We start from the raw sequence: 24858 nt of genomic DNA on the forward strand, positions 1-24858 counted from the left end.
GGTGAATTGGTGCATGTTTGAATATTTCTTACCTTTCTTTTTATAATGATTTTGTGGTTTGCTTTCTGTCTTATTTTAGTTGCTATTACAGTAGAACCCCGGGATACTACATTAAAAATTAATAACAAAATACAGTACAGTATATAATACACATGTATATAATAATAATAATAATAAAACACAAATAACACCGTAACATGCATCTAACACTGCTGTTATTGTTTTTTCTTTTTCCTTTGTAAAACTTAATCATGTTCTGCAAAACTAGGAACAAAAGAGAAGAGTTTATTCTGCAAAACAAACGAACCAAGTAACAGAAATAGATATTTGAAGATATAACGAATTTAAAGCATAAACCCTTTTTAAAAAAATCGCGAGATTCTAAATATATAACCCTCAAAAGGGTTGATATGCCGTGGAACAAATCAAACTAATCAGATATAATCTTTCAAGATTAATAGATCTAAGCCTGTCTATGATCTACTGCGTTTTTTTCCAGCTCTTTTACACTAGTCCAGCTTAATGATATTAACCAAATAGTGACAAAGAAAGATACGTATACTGATTTTTCCTCGTTTCTTTTTGCAGTACTTTTCTCTACGCCACCATTTCTTTTGATAGGTTATTTTCTATAGTTTTTTTTTTTTTACATGAACTCCCACGTTAGTTTATTTTATGTTAAATTTGTAACATAGCAGTTACAAACAAACAACGGAAAGAAATAAATAAAAATCAGAACCGCCATATTTTTTTTTTTTTTAACAAACGCATTTTTTACTTAGCGACTCTCCCATCTCTACACGACTCTCGCTTCTCCCTGTACATTTTAGCCTCGAACGCGTTTCTCTTTCTTCCAGCCGCAAGCTGGGCACAGCCGGACCATTCTCATCTTCGCTTTTCACGTCGTTCTCCTTTGGTGCCGATTTGGTTTTCTGCTCAAAGCACGTGGTGCATTTTTCTCTCCTTATTTCCTTTCTTTTCTCGCGCACACTTCCTAATTTTTACACGTACGTTTTTCCGCTGCTGCTGCTGCTAATCTCTTCGTCAGCCAGCTATCCTTTGCTGCTGCTGCTATTTTCCCCACGCTCTCATATGCACTATGTTACATACTAGCGGAGGTATCCGGTCTTGCCTGGTCATAATATACGCTTAACTATATTTTAATTCATGCAGATTTCTTATTAAGGCTATGATAAGAGAATGACTTGGGTACAATCAGCTAGAATCGAAACCAAACCATTTAGTACTCCAGTCGCATTCCCTGCGTTTGACCTATCGACAGATAGTTAAAAAAATATTTAAAATTAAACCACTCAAATCTATGCATAAATTTGCGCATGATAGTTTATTGCTATATTCTCAGCTAGAATATAGCAATGCAGATCAACTTTGTATTATGCATTACATAGAATATTTTACATTAAAACAATCACCGCCCGGATGGTTGCGTCGTCTTCTATAATATAAATCTCTGTTTGAATGTATGTATTATATAATATAAACCTCTCTGTTTGAATGCATGTATGTATGTATGCATGTTTGTGTGTCTGCCTAAAACTTTCGACAGAAGCGACAGATTTTCACGAAATCAGTATCATTTTGAAGCTCGACCTTTCGGACAACAAATATCGAAGAAATTGGCTAAAAACATTAATTCTTTCACCCACAATTGGGCACTTTTCTACAGGGAGGGGTCGCTTTTTTGCCGATATTTTCGAAAGTTACCCCGTCTTTTCGATTGACTAGCTTTAATTTAAACCTTCGCCACTTTCGGTTTGGTGATGGACGCAACAGCAAAGACGTTACGTTTTTTTCACATTCTTTACCTCCTTCGCGATACGGGTTCGAGCCTGCTTGACTACTACCTCATTTTTTTTTTGCTCAACACACACCTCCAAACACCCGGGCAACGTCGAGCACCCAGGCTAGTATGTTCTTTATAATGATCATTTTTTTCTTTTTAGAATACTTTGAGTAAGAACGTATCAGGCCATCACCTGTGTTACATGCGTCTTTCTAAAACTAATAATCCACTATATCAAGAAGACCCTAATGTATGATCTTTCTCAACCAATCACAGCTTAGCATATTTAAGTGTCCCCCGATGGAATATATCATTTGAAGTTTGTATTTAGCACGCATTATGCGTGTGGATTTTGTATTACGCGTAATTAACGAATATCTTGCCATGATTATCTCCCTTTGCAAAGGGCGAATGAACAAGTGATATAATACCAAAACATGTCACACAGGCCCTCATGATCGACATATTCTGACTGTTGACAGGCACGTATTGAAATGCACACACTTCGTGCCGAACCCATCCGGAATGAAACTGAAGATGATCTCAAAGATCAACGAAAGCGATTTAACATCTAACCTTAACCCAGTATTTACGTACGGTTACAATTTGTCTTTGTCACGTACTAGGCCCTTTGACCAACAAGCTCCTCGAATGAGGAAGGAAATATTTCATCTTTCTTTGTCATGCTGGAAATAAAACCAATCCTAAATCCTTTGGAGAATGCCGCCATGCTACTGTTATAAAGGTAATTCGTTTAACAATTACAATAAACCTCCTTAACGACCGATTGTCATGACTAATAACTAGGGCTGTGACAACAGCATATTCTTTTCATTGTTTTAACTCTCGAGTATATATCCGACACAGTCTTAGTTAATCAACCGAGAACCCCATCACGCTATATAAGAAAACATAAAATATAAACTGATATATACTCGAGAGTCCAAACAATGAAAAGAATATTTTCTTGTCATAGCCCTAATTATGAGCAATAGTCTAACAAGGTTATCCGACGTCGCTCGCGTTCCAAACGAACGTAAATAAATAAATAAGAAGTAAACAATCTAATTATATTGTAATGTGAAATTTCTAATCCCATTTTCGCAGAAAGGCGAGTAAAAAATAATTATGCCACGCACGATGCTCGATCTTATCTGTTTTTACATATGACCTGGTAATCGACTGACCCACGGAGCCAAGTAGAAAATGACCCAATTAAATACCAAAAAAAAAAAAAAAAAAAAAAAAAAAAAAAAAAAAAAAAAAAAAGACTGATTTTTCTACATCCTCAATTTTTCTCGCTCGTGTCGGTTGCTGAAGAGCAACGAAAGAGGCGAGAGAATAGGAGATATCAAGATTTCATTTCCCCTCTTTTTACAGGTGAATATTTAAAAAAGATGTTATAAAATTAATATCCGGTGATTTAAGGAACAGTGCAAAGACTTCTTACTGTGTGAGTTAGAACATTCCTATATTTAAAAGTTTAAAAAATAAACTACTAGGTTGTATTAAATTTTTAAATTGATAACGATTACAATAAACCTCCTTAACGATCTATTGCCATGACTAATAACTAGGGTTGTGACAACAGCATATTCTTTTCATTGTTGTGACTCGAGTATATATCCGACACAGTTAGTCTCAGTTAATTAACCGAGAACCACATCACTATATAAAAACATAAAATATTAACTGATATATACTCGAAAGTAAAAACAATGAAAAGAATATGCTGTTGTCACAGCCCTACTCATGACACAACCAGAGAGCCCTTCGTTCAAACCCTTTGGCTTAATATTGCCAGGCAAGATAAATTGGAACAAAATAATAGAAGATATTGCCAAGGCTGCTGTAAAAAAGTACACTCCCTTATACTACCTACACCTAACCGTATCCTGCGCCTCTTAAAATTCAACATTCGCCCATGCACAGAGTATTGTTGCAACATCTGGGCTGATACAGCTACGACTAGTGTCTCCCTCTTAGACAAGGTACTAAAAAAAGAGGCTCCAATCTAATAGGCGCCCGCACTGTTAATCAGTATCCAACCACTGTCCCATCGCAGCAACGTTGAATCTCTGTCTGTTTTATATGTACTGTAATAGAATGTATTCTGACCATGCCGAAGATTGCTGGACATCAACAATGACAGGAAATTGTGATTTTGGGGACACATCGCCAGAACAGATGGCTTAAACAACAACAAAAGTTCTGCTCTTTGGTACAATCCCTGGTAAAAGAGAACTTGGAAGACCAAAAACAAGAATATCAGGCAACGTGAAGTACATCGCGGATATTAGCATAGCTGAGTTGCTTAGAATGGTGCAGAACTGGAGTCAATGGTGACGATTCGTGAAGAGTGCAACGGCTGGTCAGTAATGACCATTCCGTCAAAGAGAAAGAGACCATTTATGTATTTATAGGTTGCAAGAAATCAAAATAGTTACTGTAAAATAAGAAAATATATACTTTCAATAAATTCAGAACTTCAATGGAAAAATTTCTATAATATGGGCTGGTGCATCGGTTACTAGTCTCTCGCTTCTTGACAGGGTTCAAAAGAGAGTCGCAAATCTGATAGGCTCTGAACTGGCATCTAAGTTTCAGCCTCTGTCCCATCGATGAAATGTTGCATCCCTCTGCCTATTCTACAAGTATTATAATGGTGAATGCTCTGACGAACTGCAAGCACTTGTGCCCCCACGACGTGAACACCCTCAACAGACCCGACAGGCTGCAAAACCCCACCCCCACACTGTAGAGATTCCTAGATGTAAAAGATCTTTCTACTCCAGTAGTTTCTTCCCCAGAACCGCTAGACTTTGGAATTCCATTCCAGGTCCCTGCTTCCCCCAACTATAGTGACGCGCAGAAGTTCAAGTGCAACGTGAACCAACATCTTGCTGCCCAAATCCCTTCATAGTACCCCAGTAGTTGTTGCCCCTGTTAGTAGCCCCCTACACCAAAGTAGCAATGTTCCTTGTATGGAGTGAAAATGTAAAAAATAAATAAATAAATAAATAAAAATACTTTTAAGGTGATTTCCTCCGAATCAATGACGATAAAAATTCCAGAAATTTTACAAAAAATAATAAAATGATGATATAAGGTATCCAGGCAAAAGACGCTTTTTTTTTGGTATTAATTTTTTTGCCAAATATGGTTCCTATTCACAATGTCTCCCCATGGGACAGAGTTAGACACCAGGGTCGTTTTTTAATGTGGAGAAAAGGAAAAAAAAATTGTCTCAGTCGTGAAGGATTTTTCCTCCACTGACAGAGACCAAGAAATTAAAGTGCAGCATCTGGAGAACAGATACTACACTTTGATCTTGTCCCGAAGGCCGAGGCAATTTTTGCCAAATCTTGTTAATTAAGAAGAAAAAATGCTATTTTACCATTTAATAAAGTTGCGAGGTTTATACGTTTATGTAAGCTGTGTCTATAGCTTTTATATATTTTATGTCTTTTTGAAATAATTCGAACTGCAAGAATAACAGAATAACAGCCGACACTGACATAGAACGATTTATGTACTTATATCCATTCCTACGTTAGTTCGATCGTTAACACCTGGTACTCCCTATTTTGAAACATTGACTAACCTAAATATTCTTTTTATTGTTTTGGCTCTCAATTATATATCCGTTAATATCCTCTATGCTTTTAAGCAGATTGATGTGGTTTTCTGTTGATTGACCGTGTTGTACTGTATCCGATAAATACTCGAGAGTCAGCAGATTGAAAAGAATATGCTGTTGTCACAGCCCCAGTAATAACTATTCCGCGCGCGAGAGAGAGAGAGAGAGCTCTGATGAACTCGTAACACTTGTGCTCCCTCGACATAAATGCCCCTGACAAGTCGCAAGATCCCCACCCTTAACTGTAAAGCCTTTCACTCTAGATGCTTGAAGGAAGAAACTGTTCAACTTTGGAATTCCTATCCGCGTTTCCTGATTTTCTGACGGTATTATCACTAAAGCTAGGACAACAGCATATTCTTTTCCTTGTTTAGACTCCGGTATATATCCATTGATATCTTATCTATATATATAAAAACGAAAATGTATGTGTGTATGTATGTACGCTTTTCCTCGATGTCCACAAAAGGCTTCTTTCAGAGAAGCGCTTGCTCGGTTCACAACTTCTAAAAACTTTTTATATCATCTATAAATTGTAATATCTCAGAGTTACCCACGGAGCTCGCCTGTCTATTTAATTTTATTGACTTTCAAACGTTAATTATTCCACATTTCCCGCATCTACACGCGTTACATTCGGTTTTCGGTATAAAAACTACTAGTGTTGTCCTAGCCCTAATTATCACACATAAATTTAAATATAATGCGAAAAGACATCCTGTTCCTCAACTCCATACACAGTGTCTCTATAGATATGATCCGAAATAGTATCCCTTCACATCCAACTGGTAACATGCCTTGTTTGGGGAATGGGTGAATAACAGTAAAACAAAATGGTTGATTTAAGGATACTTGTGCAGAATTTGAACCAGACATAACTAACTTGCCGCTCGGCTTTGCTCGGAATATGACGTCAATCACCGGCTTTCGCAGAGCGTCACCGATTATTAAAGTGTAACAACGCCACTCAAAGAAAATTCTAAAGAAAACATCCACATATTACAATAGAAAAATGCTAGCATGAATTTATATCTGAAAATATTGCAGCGTTAAGAATTTATTTTTTTTTAAATTCAATTTCACATTATATAATCAATTCTTAATGCTGCAATATTTTAAGTTATACATTTATTTTTTACTAAAACATCTTGTCCTTTTCTTTGGCATGTTTAAGCCTAACTATATTACTTTTAATGCTCGCATTTTTCTCTTGTAATCCATGATTTTTGTTCAAGCTTCCTGTAAATTCACTTGTTATTTGTTTAATTTCAGTCGTATTTTTTGGCCCCCATAAACATAACATACACATAAGTAAAACAATGTACGGCACTGGTCTGCTTTCATTCTCTCTGTTTCACTTGTTACTTCTCTTTTCGCGAGAGCCGTGAATTGGTAGCAACACTAGTCGCTGAAGCGACGTGGTTGATATGAAAACCAGTCAGAAAAAAACGTCGTTCACCTTACGTAATTTTTTTACGATTTTGAACACCAGTAAATTCATCATAACTTTTGTTTTACTGAACGAAAATTGAAAAACAAACAAACTTTGTTTTCACAATATAGCTGAGAAGGTGATCTATAAACCGTAATAATTGTTTGAAATTCGGTCGACAAATGAGTGAGCGGTGAAGCTTTAAAGCAGTTCTTAATGACTAAAACTGCCACTTAACCGTATATTCAAACACGTTAGTGTTTGAATTTATTTATTTATATATATATATATATATATATATATATATATGTATTTTATCATTTATTTCTATATGCGCTGTAGGTATTTTATTATTATAGTAAATCATTATATAACAAATAAATAAAAAATGTATATATTCCAAACTCCGTGTTGGAGTTATAATAAAATCATAAAAAATATAAATATATAACGAAAATAAAAATAAAACGATAAAAAATAACTAAATAAAGAAACAAAGAATGAATAATTTCTGTTTTATTTTTGTAACATTTTTCAAGTGAAAAAAGTAAACAAACAAGTTTTTTTTTTCAACCATTTTTTAACCCAAATTAATAAGAAAAACATTTTTGTGTTATTCATATTTAAAAAAAAGAAAAAAATTTTTAAGCACTTTTATGTGTTTTTCATGTATTTTTTTTTCATTTCTTTATCTTACATTTTTTTCTTTATTTTTGTAAACCTTTTCTTTACAGGAACACTTATTTTCTCTAGGGTGTGGCTTGGCAACCGTTTTTTTTTTTTTTTTTTTTTTAATTATACGCCATATTTCCTTAGGATTAGGTAGACTTTTCTTCGTTCGCACTTTTTCTTTGCGACGATTAATCGTTTTGTTTGGCAATATGAAAGTATATCTTCCGCCGTCTGCAACTCCAAGGTGGAGATATTCATCTCGTATAAAGTTGTTAGGAATGTCTGATTGAGGGTGTGTTGTTTACTTAATTTATTGATTTTTTTTTCTTCCAATATTTTCTCCAAAGATCGTCTGCTCCTTTGCTGCACATTGTAATCCGACGCAAGATGCCGATCAGTCAAATACGAGCGCATGACGTCATGTTCAGAGCAAAGCCGCACGGGGAGTTAGTTACGTCTGGTTCAAATTCTGCACAAGTACCGATTTTAGCACGAAAAATACTCGTCTAGCCAGAACCACTATCAACAATTTCCCACACTCTTCATCTGTACCTACACCTAAACGTAGATTCTATGAACAGGGTTTCTTTCTTTGAACTGCTCGCCCGTGGAACTCTATTCCGTTTGCCTGATTTCCAACTGACTACAATCTGATTGTCTTCAAGTCCAACCTGAACAAGTTCTTATTGAACCGTCCCTCTAAGTAATCCAAGTTACAAAATTCCCACTAATGTTACTACGCTAAAATCACAATGACTAATGTATACCCATTACCCTTACTCTCGAGTGGCCTCTGGGCCTTGATAAGTGGTGACACCATTAAAAAAAAAATATATATCCTTTGAGTAAGGTTTCAGAGTTCTTTTAGGTCAGGATTTATCGTTTGTATTATTCAGGTTTTCGGACTACTATTCTCATCTTTAAGGTCATATTTACAACGTTTCATTTGATGTAACTTTAGTCCTATTTTTTTTTGTTTTTTTACCTATAAACGACTAGTAATACTACACGTCTACACACGGTTTTAAGGTTGCGAAAATTTGTACTAAAAATGACCCACGTGGAACCATAGTTAACACACTTGGCTAATAACAAGTTTTTAATAAAACCCTTCAGGAGGTTGAAAGTTCAATCTTTACTAGCAGGGTTAGTGACCAAGAATGACAAATTAATACTTCTATATGTCCCCTCCTTCGAATTAAATAAAGATCTCATAGGTTAGATATGTCGTGTACAACGAAAAGGTTTCCCCAATTTATAGACTTCGTAGCTTAGTGGGGGATGCCTTTTTCTCTTCCCTGAAACCTCTCCCACAAAAGGGACGTTGCGAGCCTGTCTCTGTTTATCTTTATTTTCATGGCAAGTGCTCGTCTGAGCTTCGATCTATGGTTCCCCCCTCGCCAAACTTTCATAAAAAACACTCGTATGGCCGAAACCAGTATCAATATTTTCCCACACTCCTTGTCTGTGCCTAAACCGAAATGCAGATTCCATTAAACAAAGCTTCTTTCTTATAACTGCTCTGCCTGTGGAACTCTCTTCCGATTGCCCGCTTTCCAGCTGACTACAATTTTATTGTCTTCAAGTCCAATGTAAACAAGTTCATGATGAACCGTCCCCCCAAGTAATCCAATTTGCAAAATTCCAACTACTTATGTTTACTACGCTATAATTACACTGGCTAATGTATACCCACATTAACCCTTATCCTCGAGTGGCTTTCGGGCCTTGATACGTGGTGATTCCTGTGATCAAAGAAAGAGATATTTAAGGAAGGTCAGTTTAATCGGATGAAAAGCTGTGAATAAAACACCAAAGATGACAATTGCAGTTTGAAGACTCAAATGACACAAATATTTGAGTTACGCAATATCGAAGAACACTATTGGAAACATTTAAAAAAAAAAAAAAAAAATTAAAAAAAAAAAGAAAACGCACACACACACACAATAGATCCGATATGATTTTAATATATTTTTGCATAACTAATTCCATAGTCGGGAACAGTTTCCATTAAGCAAAACATAATCCCATCTTTTTGTTAAATAATTGGAGCCACGTTTACAGCAGAAGAACCTTAAAGCTCGATAGTCACTTCCGGCACACATTGAAGGATCATGTAACTTTGGCGAGATGGTTTCCGGTTTCTTTCCCTTAGTTTGGCGAAATTTGAACGAGTAAACCCTTGTTTTGTGTGCTGCTGGTGCAATGAAAACACAGATACACACAATCTCTCTCTTAATCTTTCTCTCTCTCACTCTTTCTCTCACTCAATCTCTCTCACTCTTTCTCTCTCTCTCACTCACTCTTTCACTCTCTCAATCTCTCTCACTCCCTCTCTCATATATATGCAGAATTTCTGTCTGCACCCGTTTAAATAAACCTTTTATTAACTAAAACAATGCATGTGAGCATGCATTTTATAAACAACCTGGGTTCACAACAACAATGATGGTAATATCGGCGACGCAGGCTCCAAAGGACTTATAAACCCATCGGTAACAACATTGAATATCATTGTTTATTACCGTGTGTTTTCGTCGCCATCTTAAATTGTGCCACCAACTGTCACAAGCCAAAATCGTTGTAAATAAAACACAAGACCGCAGAGTTTAGATCTTTGTTTTAAATTTAGCCAGAGTAAATTATTAGTGGACCACAGCACAGCACCAAATCACCATTAATATATACTGACACCTTTCTACAAACATATCGGGGTAGGTAGGGTTGCCTTAACGAGCACTCGAAACGTCTGCTCCAGTACAACTCTAATCGGGAAAAGAAACCATACAAGCTCTCATGTCTCACGTACGACGTCACAGCCATACGCGAGACTTACATTCCATCGCCTTTTAATATATAACATTAACACTTTCCAACATTTTTGATTATCCTTAGCCTTTATAATTGGTAAATAATCTATATATTTATAAAAGTGAGAATGTGTATGTGTGTGAGGACACTTCTTAACCTATATACTCAACGTATTTTTGATCTGAAAATTTGAAATTTGGTATATAGGATATTCAGACACGTGGAAAACTTTTTAACTCGTTTTCATTCGGAAAAATCTGGCTGATAAGGGGTTAAAATTGAAAAATTGGTACATGGGAGTCATCGTTTTTTTTTTATCCGTTTGCTGTTTCACGAATGCGCATGCGTGAATAGTTCACATAACAGATTACTGAATAAGTAGTTTTAAAACATCTTTAAAAGATCGTTACACGTTGATGTCATGGTTATCGTACTTGGGTTTTGGTTTCGATCTCAGCTCGATTATTTATTTATTTTTATTTTCACTTACAAAAAATGAACTGCTTAGGAAAAAAATGAATACTCGCATGCACATGTCTCAGTTTCTTTCCGATTTTTAACTCCATTTTTTTTAAAACAGAATTTAACATTACGTTTAATACCGAGCCTCGCCGGGTACGTCTGCTAGTTAACAAAAAATAAATAAATAAAAACTTAATAACTATTATAAACGGTTAATTAAAGAGAACTTACAACGTACACCATTAGTGGATGGGAGATATGGTTCATACCTTTTCTGATGGTATGCATAAGTGAACGTAATAAATTTGAAAGCATTTAAACCGTGCTTGAATCTAATTGTGGAATTAATATTCTAATGTGCCTAAACCTAAACGTAGATTCCATGAACAAAGTTTCTTTCTTAGAATTGCACGCCTTTGGAACTGTTCCGTTTTCCTGCTTTCCAACCGACTACAATATGGTTATCTTCAAGTCTAACATGAACAAATTCTTGATGAGCCATCCACTTTAGCAATCCAATTTACTAAATTTTTACTACCAACGATGAATACGACATGCTCCATTTGTCCACTGTATACTCATTAATCCTTATCCTCGAGTGGCCTCCGGGCCTTGATAAGTAGTGACTCCTTTGTAAAACCACAAAAAAGCAAACAAAAATAAAAAAAACAAGCGATCGTTGTCGTTTAGATATATTGACAGAAATAATTTTTTTTTTATTATATTTTTATCGATTGTTTATTTTTATCGATTGTTTATTTTTATCGATTGTTTATTTTTCTTTTACAAGTACATTTATTCGTAAATCAGTTTTTCAATTATATTCGGAAATAATTTATAATTATGGTGAATGCTCTGACGAACTGCAGACACTTGTGCCCCCACGTCGCAGATACCTTCGACAAACCCGACAGGCAGCTAAATCCCACCCCGCACAAAGTAGAGATCCCTAGATGCAAAAGATCTTTCTACTCCAGTAGTTTCTTCCCCAGAACCGCTAGACTCTGGAATTCCATTCCAGGATCATGCTTCCCTAACTGTACTGACATGCAGAAGTTCAAGTGCAACGTGAACCGACATCTTGCTGCCCAAATCCCTACATAGTGCCCCCGTAGTTGCTGACCCTGATAGTAGCCCCCTACACCTGAGTGGCAATGTGCCTTGTTTGGGGTGAAAATGTAAAAAAAAAAAAAAAAAAAAAAAAAACTAACGCAAATTAATTATTAAGCCATGAACCGAATAGCAACAGAGTAATTAATTCAATTTATAAAGCTAAGCCAGCTGCGTTTGAAAGGTTTAGTTCAGTCGTGGTTTCACACACACGCGCGCGCACCAGGAAAGCATTTAGATTCGAGCCGAAGAGCACGTGACCTGCAAAACCATTTAAGTGCAACCTTTTGAACAAATCCACATTTTGAATAACAAATCTTTTATTCTTTTTTTTTTTTTTTTTGCTTATTTTCATTGCTACATAGGAATTACCGTTTTTCAAATGCCAAAGAAGGAGTGACGAAAATGTTAGTAAAGTTTAGAATTTTATTATAGTCAGTATATATGAAATGACTATCAAATAAAAATAAACTAAATTTGTATTAATTTTACTTTATTTATTATATAAATATTATTAAAAATAAAAAGAAAAGTAGAAATGTCAATATTAGGATCAGGGTTAGGAGCTGGCATGCAAAGTATACTTCATTAATTGCCTAGAATTGCTGAGTACGCGTCGAGTGAAACACACACATACATTATATATATATATATATATATATATATATATATATATATTGTAACCTATATCTAAAATTTCACATGTTTAGACCCAAAATTGGCGGAGTATTTTGGTAGAGTTTGCAAAGGTCAACTTTAACTCTTTGGCAGCCAAATTTTCGCCCAGAACATGAGGAAAAAAGCTTGCTGCATGTCTGAATATCCTTTATGTAATATTTCAATTGTTTAGATCCAAAATTGGCTGAATAGTTTGCTAGTGATCACAAAGATCACTTTGAACTTTGACCCGTTGGCAGTCAAAATTTCGGCTAAAACCCGATTGAAAACCTTACCCTATGCCTGAATACACTTTATGTAAAATTTCAAAAGTTTAGACCCAAAAATCGGCTGAGTAATTTGGTAAAGGCCGCAAAAGTCAATTCTTTTTTAAAATCGACCCCCCCCCAATTTTGACCCGTTAACAATTTTTGTTTGGGGGCTCAAATTAAATTAAAAAGTTTGATCCATGTCCAAGTAACCTACATTTAAAATTTCAAGTGTTTAGACTCAAAATTGGTGGAGGAGTTTGGTAGAGTTTTCAAAGGTCAAATCGTTTAACTTTGACTCTTTGACAGCCAGATTTCTGGCCGAAAACCAATTAAAAAGATTTTCCCAAATCTCAATAAGCTTATATCAAATCTCGAATGTATAAACCGAACACTGACAGAGTAGTTTGGTAGGGAAATGTACACACACACACACACATATATATATTATACATATCCCGGCTGTAATTGTAACACACTGCACTGATGATTCCCGAAAGGATAACATACTAGTGTCTGCAGATATTAAAATATAAGTAAAGTAATAATTATGTCAGCCCCTTTCAAAACTGAGCACTCTTAGTTGAAATTAACGTCGGTCACTTAAGCTTACATGCGCAGATCATGATGCGACAATCATAAGATCATTCTCGCCGTCTAGACATTTGTGCTTGATGTAAATATTAATTACAACTGTATTTCTCGCGGTTAACGGTGGCCGTATTGTTTGTTCCTTGCTAATGGAGTTAGAGATAACTTCGTGGCTGGGTTCGAATCTCCCGACTGGCTTTAATCTTAACTCCTTGATCTGATGATTCCCGAAAGGAGGACACATTAGTATTTTCATTGCAAACTTTGCTTTCGTCTAAGCTGTATCGCCTGAATAGGTCTCTAGTTACTGGTAACTACCTGACCGAAACATGCTCATGACTGTGTAGCAACATATTACATAAAAACAAAGAATGTATATATATTTCAGCATATAAGGTGACCGTCAGATAAGACGAGGTACAGAAGTGGAGCAAAATTTTAATTTATCATATATCGGTTGTATAAGACGATTGCTAAATCACGAAACCATGTTTGTTTAGCCTAGGTTAGACATTGAAAGACCCGGTTTCTTATAAATATTGGTTTTCAAAGAGGAGATTTTCTATTTCAAGGTCTTATACGCCGAAATCTACGGAATATAATTGAATGAACTCTTTTGTAATTATAAACGTTTTGAAGTCGGATTAAATAGGTGCTAAGTCTGCAATCAATTAAACTTAGTTATTTTATTTTTTTTTGTTCCGAGAATTAAACTGCATTCTTTATTTTTATTTTAATATTTTTTTTTTATTCAAAGCTACTTTGGATTTGGACACGGACGGACGGACGGACGGACGGACGGACACACACACATAATTAGATAGAGAGTAAATTTTATAAACTCGCCGAAATTTATTTAAATTAACATCATCTCCCAACCCTATATGCTTAGGCCTGCCCCGAAAATTCAATATATAATGTAAACAATAAGGATTGAGATAATGTTAACAGTGGTCATATTGTTTTTATTATCACATAAATGTGAAGCTACATGGTGACCCACTTAAAAATAGCCCGATCTCTCTAACCATGCTCTTACTGACCAACTGACACCACAAGACAAAATGCAATTCTTTTTCCAACAAGTCTCACAGATCACTGACGCGAGTTCATGACATGTTTATGGAAGAGAGAACTATGAGCAAAGGGTTATGGCCACCACGTTCCCCGGACTTGTCAGCATGTGATTTTTACCTTTGGGGTACTTTAAAACAAAAAGTTTATGCAAGTAAAAGTTTATAAAGTAATCCTCACAATCTCGAGCAAGTAAAGAAGAACATTACCAACGCTATCAGGAGAATCACCAGAGAAGATCTACAGGAAGTATCTGCAAACGTTGTTAAACGTGCCCAGAAATGCATAGATGTCAATGAGGAGCACTTCCAGCATATTTTATAACTCTACAGGTATTGTAAACACTGATACAGGTAATTAAAACAATAACAGAACGTCCCTCCTGCCTACATTTTCTGGGCTACTTTTAAGTGTGTTGTCTTTAAAAATTTTTTTTTTTATTTTTCTTCATTTGAAGATTGTAATGCCTGGGTATGGGACAGCCAAACCAGCTGCCAACATTGCCCCGCTTTTTTTATTGAAACCAACCGAGAGCTCTTTTTAGTATCCTCGCTGTTCCCTTAAGTGCAATTGTCTGAATCTCTTTTGCACTTGGTTCACCAGGAATGTTAGTTAGGTAGGACTTCAGGTTCTTCTTCATGAGTCCTGTGCCACCTATGATAACTGGTATGATCGATATCCCCTTTAGGTTCCAGTTTCTATATATTCAATTATGTTCCTGTAAAATAACATAGCTACGTTTGAATCAGCATAGTACCAGTTATGATCGGTTTGATTAAAAAAAAAAAAAAAAAAAAATTACCCCAAAAAAGGCACATTGGTGGCTACTATCAGGGACCTAAGTTGCAGGGGTTCTATTTAGGGAGTTTAGCAGCAAGATGTCTATTCACATTACACTTGAACTTCTGCATGTCAGTACAGTTGGGAAAGTAGAGAACTGGAAGAGAAATGCAAAGTCCTGCAGTTCTGGGAAGAAGCTATTAGAATAGAAGGCTTTCCTTCATCTAGGGATCTCAACTGTGTAGAGGTGGGACTTCGCTGCTTGTCGGGGTTATTTTCGTCGAGGAGTACACGGGCTTGTAGTTCGTCAGAGCATCCACCATTGAAATACTTGCAAAACAGGCAGATGGATGCATGGATGGATGCAGACAGATCGTATTGACATTAGTTTCTAGTAGTTATAGGAGACAGCAAGTGAAGGTTGCAAACATCTCTAGTGATAGTAATATTATAGAGGCGACAGGGTTTCAATTTGGCACAACCATGTGAGTATCCATTTCACAATTGCCATATGCCAATATCAAATGAGAATTTATTGCAACAGGATGAGACCATAAACAAATTAATGCTTCCTGCAGTCATGAAAAATGTTCCTTACGTGTGATTCAGGTGAAAAAATTCATATAAGAAATGAACTTATTAACTCATAACGGTCGGTAGATTTTAAGCTTGGTGGAGTTCTAGATAAACGGTTGATTGGTCCGTTTGACTATTAGCGGAAACTAGATGTCTTTGTGACAGTTGTTTACGGCATGGATTTAAAATCTGGGTGAACCAAGTTCGAATCTAGTTCGTTCTACAGAAACACTTTTTAACGCAAACTTGACCTTGTGTCTAACTCCCCGGAAATAAATGACTAGTGAACTTATTTGTGTTGTTTTAACGTTTTTATAACCTCATCATAAGATCTTGTCGTCTTGCATATCAACCAGTGTCGTACAAGTTTGGATATGTATTAAAACATGTAATAACTCCATTTAAAAAAAACAAGACTGACAAGGAATATTTTGCGTTTGCGATAGCCTTTATGCACGAATAAAAGTTTAGTTTATATTCAGGGTTCATCTATGTGAGCAGCTGAGTTCAACTAAATAAACGGACACAGAAACCCAGAAAGCTGGTTTATAAGAAACCGAAAGCGTTTCATTATGCTTAGATGAACAAGTCCTTTCTCCGGGTTCTGATTAGCTGCTAATCTATGAATGGATAATCTATTACAGTAATTGTCAGCTTGATTGGGTAGCTGTGTTAATGCTAATAATAAAATAAAATAATAATAAAATATATAATTGGAGGAGGTTCAAAATGCTACTACTATAACTACTAATAAATAATAATGATAATAAATAAATAATAATTATAATAATAAATAATAATAACTCGCATCCGTACAAAGGTATTGTTGAAGATTAAACACAGCATGCAGAGGGCTTAGGATGCTGAGCGTTTCACATAGGGGAGGGTTCAAATAAAATACTACTACTATTACAAGAACAACAATTAATAACAACAATTGCTACTACTTCTACCACCACTACTGCTAATAATAATAAAATATACTCACGTATAGGCTCCAAAACTATTGGGTAGAATTACACCAAATTTAGTAAACAGAATTCGTAAAATGTCGAGTTTGACAAAATTAAGAATATTAAATTAAATCCTTAAATAAAGTTCCAAACAGTACCCGGCAAGATAAAATGTCATCCAGTTCGACAGCATTTTAGTTAAGTTTACTAATAAAAATCTCGAAAAGAAAAATGGTTATAAATGGTTTATCATACGATCGACCTTAAAAGTGTTCATTTAAGTACAGTCATCTGAAAAAAAAAATAAATAAAAAAAATTAACCCGAATGATCGATTATTAATGTCACGCGGTTTTAGGTTGCGAACACGTTAAAACTGTTAATGGTATTCTGTAGTTGAGGATTGGCGCATGGAACTCCGATAGTTGAAGGGGAATCCTCATGATTGTGACGTCACGTGAGAATTCGAAAACGCACCTGCTATGGGTTGAGTGTTGTGGTTATTTATTTGCTTCCTCACTGAGAAAATTAGACACCAGGCCGTTTTTTAATATGGACAGAGGGGGAGGGGGTTCCCCCTACATTGACAAAAACTGATTGCCCCAAGAGCAATGTTCTGATATGTGGGGTTATCCCCCACATATAGCTTTGATTGCAGTATCTGCCGGAACAGATATTACATTTTGATCTTGTATTTATTTGCTTACCCACTGAGAAAATAAGGCACAGCCGTTTTTTAATGTGGAGAGGAGGGAGGGGGAAGGGGACAAGCTCCCACGAATGAGGAAAAGGAGAGCTAGTAGTAATGCCTCCTGGCATATAGGGTTGCCCTTACATGGACCAGAAACTGATTGCCGCAAGAGCAATGGTCTTTGATTGCTGCATCTGCCGGAACAGATGGTATTTATTTGCTCCCCCACCGAGCAAATTAGGCACAAGGCCGATTTTTAATGTGAGGAGTGAAGGGAGGGGGAAGGGAAAAAGGGGACCAGCTCCCGAGAGGTGGGAAATGGGAGCTGGTTAATGGTCAGGCATGTGGGGTTGCCCCCACATCTGGTCTTTGCTAGTCATAGCTAGTCATAACTTGCAGCATCTGCCGGAACAGATGGTATTTATTTGCTCCCCCACCAAGCAAATTAGGCACAAGGCCGATTTTTAATGTGAGGAGTGAAGGGGAAATGGGGACCAACTCCCCGGGGAGTAGGGGAGCTGGATAGTGACAATTGGTATGAAGGGTTGCCCCTACATTGACCAAGGTCTTATATGTGGGGTCGCCCCCACATATGGTCTTTGCTTGCAGTATCTGCCGGAACAGATGGTATTTATTTGCTCCCCCACCGAGCAAATTAGGCACAAGGCCAATGTTTAATGTGAGGAGTGAAGGGAGGGGGAAAGGAAAAAGGGGACCAGCTCCCGAGAGGTGGGAAATGGGAGCTGGTTAAAGGTCAGGCATGTGGGGTTGCCCCCACATCTGGTCTTTGCTAGTCATAGCTCGTCATAGCTTGCAGTATCTGCCGGAACAGATGGTATTTATTTGCTCCCCCACCGAGCAAATTAGGCACAAGGCCAATTTTTAATGTGAGGAGTGAAGGGAAGGGGAAGGGAAAAAGGGGACCAGCTCCCGAGAGGTGGGAAATGGGAGCTGGTTAAAGGTCAGGTATGTGGGGTTGCCCCCACATCTGGTCTTTGCTTGCAGTATCTGCCGGAACAGATGGTATTTATTTGCTCCCCCACTGAGCAAATTAGGCACAAGGCCGTTTTTAATGTGAGGTAAAAACCAGCTCCCCTAAAAGTAGGCAAAAAAGGGCACTCTGGTTACCAAAAATAATAATTGTCCCAGTATAGAGGGTTTCCCCTCCATTGACTGGTACAAATTATCTTAAGTGCAGCATCTGCCGGAACAGATGGTATTTATTTGCTCCCCCACCGAGCAAATTAGGCACAAGACCAATTTTTAATGTGAGGAGTGAAGGGAGGGGGAAGGGAAAAGGGGACCAGCTCCCGAGAGGTGGGAAATGGGAGCTGGTTAAAGGTCAGGCATGTGGGGTTGCCCCCACATCTGGTCTTTGCTAGTCATAGCTAGTCATAGCTTGCAGTATCTGCCGGAACAGATGGTATTTATTTGCTCCCCCACCGAGCAAATTAGGCACAAGGCCGATTTTTAATGTGAGGAGTGAAGGGAGGGGGAAGGGGAAAAGGGGACCAGCTCCCGAGAGGTGGGAAATGGGAGCTGGTTAAAGGTCAGGCATGTGGGGTTGCCCCCACATCTGGTCTTTGCTAGTCATAGCTAGTCATAGCTTGCAGTATCTGCCGGAACAGATGGTATTTATTTGCTCCCCCACTGAGCAAATTAGGCACAAGGCCGTTTTTAATGTGAGGTAAAAACCAGCTCCCCTAAAAGTAGGCAAAAAGGGGGCACTCTGGTTACCAAAAATAATAATTGTCCCAGTATAGAGGGTTTCCCCTCCATTGACTGGTACAAATTATCTTAAGTGCAGTATCTGCCGGACTAGATACTACACTTTGATCTTTGATCCCCGAGCCAAGAAGGCCCTGTGGAATAAATGATGCCACCAGAGAAGGATTGTGGTGTATCCTTGGAAAATGGTGTCCCAGAAGGCAGACAAATAAAAGAATTTATGATGTGCATTCCATCGCGGATAATTGATACCGGCTTCAATAAACAACGTGTTACACCAATAGCTCCTTAGCAAATACGTGTATCTAAGTTCACACTAATATGAATCAAGTCTGTTGTCCAGCATCTCTCGCCTTATGGTCACATTCAATGCTGCCAAGACTACACCTGTTTCCTTCAATAATTACAAGAAACATTTTCTACCACAAATAGCAATGGCCAAAGACTCGTTATCTGAACGTACATGCTTTAAACTCCTCGGCCGAACGTTCACATGAAACAGGAGTTGGAACAATTACATTGAACGTATTGCCAGGACCGCTGCGAAGAAGGTAGGTTTTCTCTACCGTGCTAGAAAGTTACTAACGCCCGAAAGTATCCTGTACCTCTACAAGGTCACCATTCGCCGATGTATGGAGTATTGTTGTCATATTTGGGCTGGTGCATCTGCTGCTAGTCTTTCGCTCCTAGACAAGGTTCAAAAGAGAGTCGCCAACCGGATAGGTCCTGAACTGTCATCTAAGCTTCAGCCTCTGTCCCATCGACGAAATGTTGCATCCCTCTGTCTGTTATACAAGTACTTTAACGGTGAATGCTCCGACGAACCGCAAGCACTTGTACTCCCTCGACGTAAATACCCCCGATAAACCCGACAAGCAGCTTAATCCCACCCCTTCACGGTAGAGATCCCTAGATGTAAGAGAGCCATCTACTCCAGTAGTTTCTTCCCCAGAAGCGCTAGACTTTGAAATTCCCTTCCGGCTCCCTGCTTCCCAGCTGTACTAACATGCAGAAGTTCAAGTGTAATGTGAACCGACATCTTACTGCCCAACTCCCTACATAGTACCTCAGTAGTGGTTGCCCCTGATAGTAGTCCCCTACATCAAAGTGGTAACATGCCTTGTTTGGGGTGAAAATGTAATTTTTTTTTTACCTAGCATCTCTCTCTCTCTCTGTTTCTCTCCCCTTATGTTTCTCTGTCTGTCTTGCTTTACCCTTTTTTGTAAACTCCCCGCTTCGTCGCATATTCTCTCTTTATTTTTTGAAACTAATAATATCTTAAATATGTTCCTTATTTATTACGCCCAATCTCCCCCCTTACTATTTTTATTCTGTCTTTCCGCCATCTTATACCAAAATGTGTTGTGATATAACAGCCGACATTCACTTGCTTAAAACACATCGACACTACTTTACCTATAAACGTCTTTCAAGATATCATCTATCTTTCCTTTTTTAACATCGACATAAAACATCTCGAGATATCTGCATCTACTTGAAGAGGAATGTTCCGCCGTAAAAAAAATGATATTTCTCTAACAAGACATATACTTTATATAAAATAATAAAAAGAAACAAAGGAATAGACGATGTTCCTTGTGAATTGAACGGTGAAAAATTCCAGACCAGGTTAGAGTTACTACTCTTCTGACGCACAGGTTGCAAGTACAGTTGAATCCGGATATAAGAGACCCCGAATATAAGAACAACGGATATAAGAGAGATTTTCTCTAGTCTCAGATTAGAGCCTGTGTTAATGTACAGTGTACCCCGGATATAAGAGACTTGGTGAGACACGAGAAGTCTCATCTGGGTCACACTGTATAAACATTTGCTGCGAGATTATTTTTTTTTAGTTTTACGGCAGATCAACCTTTGTGTCTTATTTAAGACCGAAACGCAACATCTATTGTGAATGATTCACTGCGCATAATCAATTGAACTCGCATGTCTTTTCATTCATTCAAGCGGTGTCTGACTATACATCTTTCTCCGTCGAAGCATTCATCTATAATATAAATCTCACCTGTCTGTTTAAATGTATGTATGTATGTCTGCCTAAAGCTTTCGACAGGGGCGACGGATTTTCATATAGAACATTATCATTTTGAAGCTCGACCCTTCGGGCGACAAATATCGAAAAATTAGCCCAAAACATTAATTCCTTCACCCGCAATTGGACATTTTTCTACAAGGAGGGTCGGTTTTTTCGCTGACATTTTTTGTAAGTCATTCAACCCTCGCGTCCACGACGTCTAATAAAACGCGTTATTTCGACCACCCGTGACGTCACAACCAATAAGAGCGTCTGTTTTTGTTTTTTTTGTCACATATTTTTTTCTCTGGCGCGTTACGGGTTCGAGTCTGCTTACTACTTTTTTTTTGCGCTCGCAATTTTTTTTTATTTTTATTTTTTAGCTCAACCAACACCCTTACACACCTCCAATTTATTTTCCGCCTTCGCATCACGGGTTCGAGCCTCTCTTTCCAATACATTTTTGTTTGTTTGTTTTGGCTCAACACACGCCTCCAAACACCGAGCAACGCCGCGTACCTGTGCTAGTATAATAATTAATACGACATCTACATTCATCAAAATATCATATTTAAGCGTATTTTACGACCGGGCAATGCCGAGTGGCCTCCTAATATATATATATATATATATATATATATATATATATATATGTGTGTGTGTGTGTGTGTGTGTGTGTGTGTGTGTGTGCGGGTGCGGGTGCGAGTTCCTGTATTAGTCTTTGGTCATTAGTCTTCTCTTATGACATCCAAATAAACCTGAACCCATGCTCGTTTGTCATGCTTATGGGGATGACTTAAGCTTTGATAAAGACGTAACCAAACATCCATAAACCAAACAGTCACAACCAACAGAGATATTGATGTTATTAGACACGTCAAATCAGACTTCCAGATTATGTTCACTTTCTGTCCGTGCTTTTTACAACACAACTATATATCTATTTCAATATATCTTAACTACAGTCAACGATACATACACGATTTTAAAAGTTTAAGTCACAAGGTATTAGTAGCTTATATTTGAACGTGTGAAATTCTTGTGTTTGCTTTACTGTTTTCGCTTCTACTGCCGGTATGTGTCACATTTCGCTAGGTTTGAGATTTCTTACTCGCCTTTAACCCGTTTTTATCTCTACCCTTCTTCCTTTCCCTCGTCACCATTTCCTTATATATATATATATATATATATATATATATATATATATATATATATATACATATACACGTTTTCCTTCTCATTCTTCCATTTTGATTTTTTTTCATATTTAAAATATTTTTTTTTTACTGATTCTTAATGCATTTTTAATTAGACAATATAAAATCGTAATATCTATTGTCCTATTAACACACGCATATATATATATATATATATATATATATATATATATATATATATATACACACACAATAAAAAGATAAAGCGTAAAGTTATAGATGAAATTTATTACCTTATCAAGTAATTAAGTGTTACAGAAAGAGGAATAAGATAGAATATCTTAATTTTATTTTATATATATATATATATATATATATATATATATATATATATAAGAGAGAGAGAGATAGAGAGAGATAGAGAGAGAAATAGATATAGATAGATACATAGATAGATATAGATAAATAGATATAGAGATATAGATATAGATATCTATCTAACAACGGAGAGCAGCAAGTAACAGTTCTTCATGGATTCTCCTCAGCCTTCGTTGTAATCTATAGCTTTCGAAAGCAGCAGACTACAAGACTGTATGCAGTCAAAGAAGCAAATTACTATGACTACCTTCGCATCAATCCCTCAAACGAAATTTTATATTACTGTAACACGAAATAGTCGTACCAATATCTCGTAATACACGGTAACTGCACACAGGTAATGTCAGGGTATCTTCCAAACATTCATGTTTTTTTTTTTATTTATTATATTCAACCCAACGCAATTAGTAGCCGTTTTCATAAAGCCATCTCCTATTTAATCAATAGTACTAAAAATAATTATATATAATAGACTGTTTGTCTGTCCCCATATTTTCAAACTAGATCCTCCGAAACTAAAAGTCATAGAGCGGCGCTTTTACGAACCGTGTTTTTATGGGTCTTTTAGCCGGTTAAAATAGCTTTTAACGGATCAATAGGCCAAAATTAAAAAGACCCCCCCCCCAAATCGTTATACATTTCGTACATTTATCTTAGTTTATTTTTAACCAGTTCATATGTGTGGCACGGTGGTAACGTCAGCAGCTTTGAATGCTACAGTTTTGCTTTCGGATTCGATTCTTCCCGATGACACCCAAATTCCTTTTTTTTTTAAACTTTTGAAATCACGACTCTTATAATATATACGAAATCTGAATAAATTAATAAAAAAAAAAACAAACAAAAAAAAAACGTTTCTTGATTAGCAAGAATTATAGAAACATGTTTCAACATGGGAAACAGGTTAATAGATTACGGGAGATGATGTTAGGTTTTTGCAACTCTTGCAGGGAGGTATCGATATCTTCCTACATACAGCGCCTGGTATTCGCCAGGCTCTACCTCGCTTATCTAACATTAAAAAATAAACGGATAAAATTATCTACGACGTATGTCAGTTATTAATCGACTTATCTGCTTTTATTAAAAAATCTGTAAACCTGCCTCAATATAAAAGCATCATGGTTAAAACGCCTAATGCAAAAAAAAAAAACAAAACAAAAAAAAAACAAAGAAAAAAACAAAAAAAAAAAACGCAGCTCTTCTCTACATACTCGTCAGATAAATCAATTTAAACTACGCAAAGAGATTTCCGTATCGCACAAACGTGAAATGTCTACAGTTATTCAAAAATGTATATTAACGGTCAGAAATCATTCATAACAAAACCTTCTATCAAACGTGACTGTAAACTTAGAAACTGATTAATTTATTAATTAAAAATAAAGTTCTCGCGGTAATCAGTAACCGATATTGTAAACAAATACAAAACATAATTTCTCTCAGTTTCGTGGTGAGGGAAACAACTGATGGGAAAGATTGCTGACTGCTGCAGTGCTGCATAACTGATCGGATTCCGAATCTCAGTTTGAAAAACTCACCATGTTTGGAAATATTGACGAAACGTGATACGGCGATACAGCTATTTGTGGATGACTATATAAAATGGAGATAAGACCGGTTACATCCGGGCCACACTATACATTAACACAGGCTCTAATTTGGGACCAGAGAAAATCTCTTATATTCGGGTCTCTTATATACGGGTCGCACTGTATTTGATAATGAATGATTACTATGAGTTCAAATTGAGATTTATTTTACAGTTCACTTCTTGTAAGTAAAAAAATAGAAGTACTTGAGCTGAGCTCGAAACCAAAACCTAAATACATTGAATCAAGTACGATAACCATTAGGCTAACTTGAAACGTGCTTAAAAAAAAATTCAAACCTACTTATTCTTAATTTAAGGAATCTATCATGTGAGCCATTCACGCATGCGCATTCGTGAAACAGCAAACAAATCCGAAAACCCGAACGTACCAATTTTTTCAATTTTGAGTTATTAGCAACTATTTTTTTTTTTTCGGATGAAA

At 36.7% G+C, this 24858-nt stretch overlaps 1 protein-coding gene across 3 annotated transcripts in view; it reads right to left on the reverse strand.

The window, feature by feature from the left end:
• LOC145283848 (uncharacterized) overlaps positions 1–24858 on the reverse strand; it is a 334049-nt gene that overhangs the window by 287120 nt on the left and 22071 nt on the right. The window contains exon 2 of one of the 3 annotated variants that reach the window (XM_080132957.1): positions 16870–16884. The exons of the other annotated variants lie outside the window; for them this stretch is intronic. Coding sequence (XP_079989083.1) covers positions 16870–16884 — 15 coding nt within the window. The remainder of the gene's footprint in view (positions 1–16869; positions 16885–24858) is intronic. 3 annotated transcript variants of the gene reach the window in all.

The sequence above is a fragment of the Euprymna scolopes genome, chromosome 8 (assembly GCF_053919585.1).
Source record: "Euprymna scolopes isolate OS-2025 chromosome 8, ASM5391958v1, whole genome shotgun sequence".
NCBI lineage: Eukaryota > Metazoa > Mollusca > Cephalopoda > Sepiida > Sepiolidae > Euprymna > Euprymna scolopes.